We start from the raw sequence: 7500 nt of genomic DNA on the forward strand, positions 1-7500 counted from the left end.
CCCACCAGAGATTCGAACCCGGGCCGGACCCACAGATTGAAAGTCCAACGCTTTAACCACTTGGCTATTGCGGTGTGGTGCACTGTGTATGTGGTTAATGTCTTTTCTTTTTTTTGTCATTTCAGCTGTTCGAGGGTAACACGGACTCCTACTCGGTAAAGCACTCCTACCTGGACCGTCCAATCATCGCCCGCTACATCAAGTTCCACACGGTGCACTGGCACCGTCACCCCTCCATGAGGGTGGAGATTCTGGGCTGCCAGCGTGAGTGGACCTGTTTCATGGCATCCTCTGTCTGTCTGTCTGTCTGTGTATGTGTGTGTGTGTGTGTGTGTGTGTGTGTGTGTGTGTCTCACACTGGCACCGACACGCCTCCTTTGAGGGTGGAGATTCTAGGCTGCCAGCGTGAGTGTACCTGTTTCCTGGCATCCTCTGTCTGTGTGTGTTCGTCTGTCTGTCAGTTTGTGTCTGTATGTCTGCATGCATGCCTGTCTGTCTGTGTGCCTGCCTGTCTGTCTGTGTGCCTGTCTCTCTGTCTCTGTCTCTCTGTCTCTCACACACTCTCCAATAACAGACAAAAGGGACACTAGAGAGTCACAATCACAGAACTGTCTGTCTGTCTATCTGTCCACCTGTCTGTCTCTCTGTCTCTGTATCTCACTCACTCTCCAATAACAGACTTCTTTCTCTTCCTTCGTGGGCTGCAACTCCTACGTATACTCGTGCGTACACGAGCGAGGCTTTTACGTCTTTGACCGTTTTTACCCCGCCATGTAGGCAGCCATACTGTATTTTCTGGGGGTGGGGGGGTGTACGCTGGGTATGTTCTTGTTTTTATAACCCACTGAACGCTGACATGGATTACAGGATCTTTAACGTGCGTATTTGATCTGCGTGTGTATACACACGAAGGGGGGGGGGGGTTCAGGCAAAAGCAGGCCTGCACATATGTTGACCTGGGAGATCGGAAAAATCCCCACCCTTTACACACCAGGCACCGTTGCCGAGATTCGAACCCGGGAGCCTCAGATTGAAAGTCCAGCTCGACTATTGCGATAGCAGACAAAACGGACACTGCAGAGTCACAATCACAGAACAGGGAGGAGAATGTTGAAGGGAGACAAAGGCCTAGCGGCTGCTGTTATTATTTGTATTTGTATTTCTTTTTATCACAACAGATTTCTCTGTGTGAAATTCGGGCTGCTCTCGCCAGGGAGAGCGTGTCGCTATACCACAGCGCCACCCATTTGTATTTTTTCCTGCGTGCAGTTGTATTTGTTTTTCCTATCGAAGTGGATTTTTCTTCAGAATTTTGCCAGGAACAACCCTTTTGTTGCCGTGGGTTCTTTTACGTGCGCTAAGTGCACGCTGCACACGGGACCTCGGTTTATCGTCTCATCCGAATGACTAGCGTCCAGACCACCACTCAAGGTCTAGTGGAGGGGGGAGAAAATACCGGAGGCTGAGCCGTGATTCGAACCAGCGCGCTGGAGATTCTCTCGCTTCCTAGGAGGACGCGTTACCTCTAGGCCATCACTCCACATGGCCCGATGACTCCAGAAGAAGTCTGTAAGAATACGTCAAGTGTCAAGTAGGGTGAGGAGTGTGCATATACTTGTAACACGGCGAGAAGAAGAGAAAAGAAAAACAAACAAACAAAAAAGAAAAAAGGAAAAAAAACGACAACCAACTTCGCCAGTGGTGTGGACGAGACAATGACCATTCCCCGCACCTCTCCCCCCCTCCCCCGCCCCCTCGCTTTCTCTGTCTCTCTCTGTCTCTCTCTCTCTCTGTCTCTGTTAGTCTGTCTCTGTCTCACTCACTCTCTCTCTCACTGTGTCTGTTTCTCTATCTCTGTTTCTGTGTCTCTCTCTCACTCTTTCACTCACTCTTTCTTTTTCCCTCTCACTCTTGCACTCTCTCTCACTCTCTCTCTCTGCCTCTCTCTCTCTGCCTCTCTCTCTCTCTCTCTCTCTCTCTCTCTCTCTCACTGTCTCAAACTCATTCACTCTCCAGCTCTCTGACTCTGTATCTCTCTGTCTCTGCCACCCCCCCCCCCCCTCTCTCTCTCTCTCATTTTCTCTCAGTCTCTCTCACACACACACTCTCTCTCGCTCTGTCTCTCTCTCACTCTCTCTCTCTCAAATCACTCTGTGTGTGTGTGTGTCTGTGTTTGTCTGTCTGTCTGTCTCTCCATTTCTCTCTCTCTTTCTCTCTCTCTCATTCTCTCTCACATTCTCTCACATTCTCTCTCTGTCTCTTCTCCCCCCCTCTCTCTCTCTCTCCCCTCACTGTCGCGTCGTGTCGTGTTCGGACAACCCACTCGTCCAGTCATTAATGTCACAGAGAGACCGGAGTGGACACAGATAGTACATTGGTAGGTAAATGAGTAGGGGAGGGGTGGGGTTGGGGGGGAGGAGGGGGGAAAGGACGGGGAGGTGTCGGGGGGGGGGGGGGGGGGTGAAAGGGGCGTGAGGAGGGCTTAGCACAAATGGGTAAGTAGGTGGTGATGGGTGAAGTTGGGGGGGAGGAGGGGGGGGAGTGTGCGAGGAAAAGTGTAAGGACTTGAGGTAGGGAACAGGTGGAGGTAAAGTCACGTCTTTTTTTTTTTGAGGGGGAGGGGGGGGGGGTTAGTTGGGGGGTCTTTTTTTTGCGCTTGGTTGGAGACATATCTTGATACATAGATAAGGTTGGGTGGAGGTCAGGGTTGGAATGTTGTATTTATGGAGGAAATCGAGGCCATGGCTTCAAAGGTGACAAGGGTCATTTTTCGCTTCTTTTTTTTTTCTTTCTCTCTCTTTTTTTTTTTAACTGTCTTTCTTTTTTTTTCTTGCTCAGCCTTTCTCTGACTCTAGTTCTTCTGCTGTTGTTTGTTTCTTATTATGTTTGTTGTTGATGGTGGTGGTGGTGGTTTTGTCGTTGTTGTTGTTGTTTTTGTTGTTGCACTTACGGTCGTTGTTCTTCGCGTTCTTGTTCCTGTTCACATTCTCCTTCTTTCTGTTACTTTTTCTCTTAATTTCTTCTTCTTCTTCTTCTCTTTCTCTTCCTCCTCCTCCTCCTCCTCCTACTTCTTCTTCTTCTTCTTTTTCTTCTTCTTCTTCTCATCATCATCATCATATCACCTTCTTCTTCTTCTTCTTCTTCTTCTTCTTCTCCTCCTCCTCCTCCTCCTCCTCCTCCTCCTCCTGTTTGTGTCCTCTTCGTTGTCGTTGGAGTAGGTCGGAGACAGCCCAGGATAGAGAGGATTAACGATACAACTGGGATGCTGGACATTAATCCTTCTTCTTCTTTTTCTTCTTCTTCTTCTTCTCCTCCTCCTCCTCCTCCTCCTTCTTCTTCTTCTTCTTCTTCTTCTTCTTCTTCTTCTTCTTCTTCTTCTTCTTCTTCTTCTCCTCCTTCTCCTCCTCCTCCTTCTTCTTCTTCTTCTTGACATGTAGGAAAAAAAATAAAAAAATAAAGGAAGAGAAAGCCACTGTCATACAGAACGACGTCATCTTCAGCATTGTTTGGCTGTCTCTCTCTCTCTGTGTCTCTGTCTCTGTGTCTGTCTGTTTCTCTCTCTCTCTCTCTCTCTCTCTCTCTCTCTCTCTCTATGTCAGTCACCCTCCCTCCCCCCCTTGTCTCTGTCTCTCTGTCTGTCTGCCTCTCTCGTTTCCCCTTCTCTCCCCGCCCTCTTCCCGTCCCCACCCCCAACTTCCCCCTCGCTCACTCCCTCCCATCTTCGGTCCTTCTTCTCCCCCCCCCTCCCCCCACAGCCCCCCCCCTTCCCCGCCCCCCTGGGTAAACTGAGAGCAGTTCCTTGTTTGGGGCTGTGGCACCCCGTCCCATCGCTTTCCCTCCCTACGTCACCCTTCTGTCTGTCTGTGTCTCTCTGTGTTTCTCTCTCTGTGTGTCTCTGTGTATGTCTCTCTCCCCTCTCTTCCGCCCTCTGTCTTCCCCTCCCTCACCTCTCTGCCTCTGTCTATCTCTCTCATTCTCTCTCTCTCTCTCTCTCTCTCTCTCTCTTCGCCTCTCTCCTCTCCCTCTCTCTCTCTCTCTGTCTCTCCGACTCTCTCCCTTCCCTTCTCTCTCTTCCTCTCTCTCTCTCTCCTCCCTTCCCTTCTCTCTGTCTCTCTTTATCTTTCTCTCTCTCACTCTCTCTTTCTCTCCCTCTCTAGCTCTCTCTTTCTCTCTCTCTCTCTCTCTCTTTCCCTCTCTCCCCTCCCTGTCTCTCTCTTCGTCTTTTCCTCTCTCTCTCTCTCTCTCTCTCTCTCTCTCTCTCTCTGTGCCATCTTTCCCTGACATCCCTCATCCATCCTATCTTTCGTCATGCTTATTTATGCCTCTGTGTGTTTCTGTGTGTAAAAAAAAATGAATCAAATATCTGTCAGTCTCGATCTCTTTCTTGGATAAACAGAAGGATATAGTGTTATCACGCTATCCTGATGCAAATGCCAATGGAAAAGCGAAAAACGGAAACAAGCAGACCGAGAAAAGAGAAAAAGAATCAAGACAGACAGACAGACAGAGACAGAGAGAGAGAGAGAGCGGGAGATAGACAAAGACAGACGCAAAGAAACTGCCAGAGACAGAGAAACAGAGGCAAAAAGCAACCAGAACGTCCTGACCACTACAGTGCAACACGATCAGCAATGGAAAGCAGAGGGAGGTAGATAGAGAAACGGACACACACACACACACACACACACACACACACACACACACACACACACCAGGGTCACTTACTAACTAACCAACTGTGATGGACCCACCATCAACTCACCACAACCACCACACCACACCTCACCTCACCTCTCCTCACAACTCACCTATGGTATTGTAGATGTCGGACAAGGTCATCCGCCTCGCCGAGGCAAGACAGAGCCAAAGTCAGTGGTGGTGGCCAACAGGACACAGGACACAGCCCCCCCCCCCCACCCCACCCCTTCCCCCTTCCCTCTTCCACTCACCCACACATACCACCCTTCCCCGTCCGCGTATGGGAACTTTGTTTCGTGGTTATGTTGGTATTATGAAATTCCGTTGTAGTAGTTTTATGTTGTTGGGGTTTTTTTTAAGTTAACTTCTTGATTAACAACAACAACAAGGCCTTCCTGAGAGGTTTTTGTTGGTGGTGGTGGTTTGTTGTTGGTTTGTTTGTTTTTTGTTGTTGTTTTTGGTTTCTTTTTTTTATATAGTGTATACTCTTTTGTTTGTTTAAAAGCTGGGTTGTTCCTGACTCCTTTTTATTTCCTGTGTCTGACTCTCCCTGTATCTCTTTCTCCTCCCCCTTTCTGTCTCTCTGACTCTCTGTCTCGCTCTCTCTCTGTCTCTCTCTCTGTATCTCTCTCTCTCTCTTTATCTTTCTGTGTGTGTGTCTCTCTCATTCTCTCTCTCTCTCTCTATCTATCTACCTCCATCCATCCATCCCCCTCCACCTCCCCTCCACCTATACACCTCTCTCTTCCTCCGAGTCATACTCCTACACCCCTCCACCCTCCACCCTCCCATTCTACTTCCCCATCCAGACCCCCCCAAAAGCCCCCCTCAGTCCCCTCTCTCCTTAAAAAAAAAAAAAAAAAAAAAAAAAAAGGAGAGAGAGAGAGAGAGAAATGCACGTAATTCATGAATCCATTCGGTTTTCCGCTCACACAACACTCACACCAGTATTTTAAATGTCTCCTCCGTGAAGAAGAAGATGAAGAAGAAAAAGAAGAAGAAGAAGAGGAAGAAGCTCTGTCGATCCCACCAATCCAAATGGACTTTAATTGTAGTTCTTTGCTGTCTATCTCGCCCTCCCACGTCTTTCTTCTTCACAGCGCTAACTGAGGTGTAGACCTGAGATAAACACCCAGGCCGCGCGCGCTGAGCCAGTAATCTGACGCTTTTTGTAAAAGAAGTAAAAAGAAAGAAAAGGAAGAAGAAAAGAGGAAAGAAAGGATGAATGAATGAAAGAGAGAGAGTGAGAGAGGTTGTCTGCAATTTTTTTTTTTTAACCTATTGCGCTTTTTGCTGCTTTTCCGCTTGCTTGCTCAGGATTTGTTGAGGTGGGGAAGTGGGGGGTAATGTGTGTGTGTGTGTGTTCGTTGAGGATGATTTAGAATGGCTTGGAAAAGAATATTTGTCTGTCTGTCTGTCTGTTTGATAAGCTAGTCAGATAATTACGTTAGGGGTAAATACAGTAGTACTCTATTTCCATGCAGACTGACCTCGGTTAAGTTGAAAAAACAAACAAACAAACCAAAAGACTTCAACCCATAACTCAGTAGATTTGATTGGACGAGACATGACAAATTCTGTATCTACGAGAGCGATAAAGAAGATGACAGTATACTTTCTTTATATACATCAAGTCCTCGTCCTAAATAGGGACTAAAATCAAAGAAGCAATACATTGATAAAAAGTTTTATTGTTGAAAAAAAAAACCCAATGAAAACACAGGTATCACTACAACCAACGTCCTCTCTTTCCTCACCTTCCCCTTCCCTATTCCTCCCTCCGCATGCCCCCCTCCCCCCCATCGCCCCTCTACCGTCATCCTCTCAGTGAAGGATGCGAACCTCCTGGTCCCAAATCTTAAATAAACTGATTTTGACGTTCCGTGTTTTTTGGAGGGTTTTTTTTGTGTGTGTGGGTGTTTTTTTTCTGAAACATAATTATGTCAAGGTATTCCTGAAAAGAAAAAAAAAAGAAAAGCCAGTGAGCCGTGTCCTATTTTTTTCTTCTCCTTCTTTGTTGCTCCACTAACCTACCTCTCTCTGTCTGTCTGTCTGTCTCTCTGTCTATCTCTATCTCACTCTCCCTCACTGTCTGCCTGTCTCTCACTCTTTCTCTTTCTCTTTTCTCTCTCTCTCTCTCTCTCACTGTAGGCCAGTCTCTCACGCTCTGTCATTTTCTTTGTATATCTCTCTTCTTTTTCTCAATCTCTCTCCTTTTTCTCTGTGTTTCACTCTCTCTCTCTCTCTGTCTCTCACTCTCTTACTCTTTCTTTCTCTATCTCTCTCCTCTCTCTTTCTGTCTGTCTGTCTCGCTCTCTTTTTCTCCCTCTGTCTCTCACTCTGTCTGTCTGTCTCTCTCTCTCTCTCTCTCCCTCCCTAACTCTCTGTCTCTGCCTCTATCTATGTCTCTCTTTCTTTCTCCCGTCTCTCTCTGTCACCCCCCACCCCTCCCTCTCTGTCTGTCTGTCTCACTATCTTTTTCTCCGTCTCTCTCTCACTCTCTGTCTGTCTCTGTCTGTGTGTCTCTTTCTCTCTCCCTCCCTCCCTCCCTCTCTCGCTGTCTCGCTCTTTGTCACTCTATCTCGCACTCTGTCTCTGCCTCTATCTCTCTTTCTTTCTTTCTCCTGCCTCTCTCTGTCACCCCCCACCCTCCCACGCCCCACCCCTCTCTCTCTCTGTCTATCTGTCTGTCTCACTATCCTTTTCTCCCTCTGTCTCTCACTCTCTGTCTCTGTCTGTCTCTGTCTGTCTCTCTCTCTCTCTCTCTCTCTCTCTCTCTCTCTCTCTCTCCGTCCGTCCGTC

General features: G+C 47.8%; 1 protein-coding gene across 4 annotated transcripts in view; it reads left to right on the plus strand.

The window, feature by feature from the left end:
* The window catches only part of LOC143301473 (lactadherin-like), a 228168-nt gene that overhangs the window by 166288 nt on the left and 54380 nt on the right, over nucleotides 1-7500 (plus strand). For all 4 annotated transcript variants that reach the window (XM_076615783.1, XM_076615786.1, XM_076615785.1 and 1 more), the window contains one exon: nucleotides 126-264. In XM_076615783.1, coding sequence (XP_076471898.1) covers nucleotides 126-264 — 139 coding nt within the window. The remainder of the gene's footprint in view (nucleotides 1-125; nucleotides 265-7500) is intronic.

Source organism: Babylonia areolata, chromosome 27 (genome assembly GCF_041734735.1).
Source record: "Babylonia areolata isolate BAREFJ2019XMU chromosome 27, ASM4173473v1, whole genome shotgun sequence".
In the NCBI taxonomy this organism is placed as follows: domain Eukaryota; kingdom Metazoa; phylum Mollusca; class Gastropoda; order Neogastropoda; family Buccinidae; genus Babylonia; species Babylonia areolata.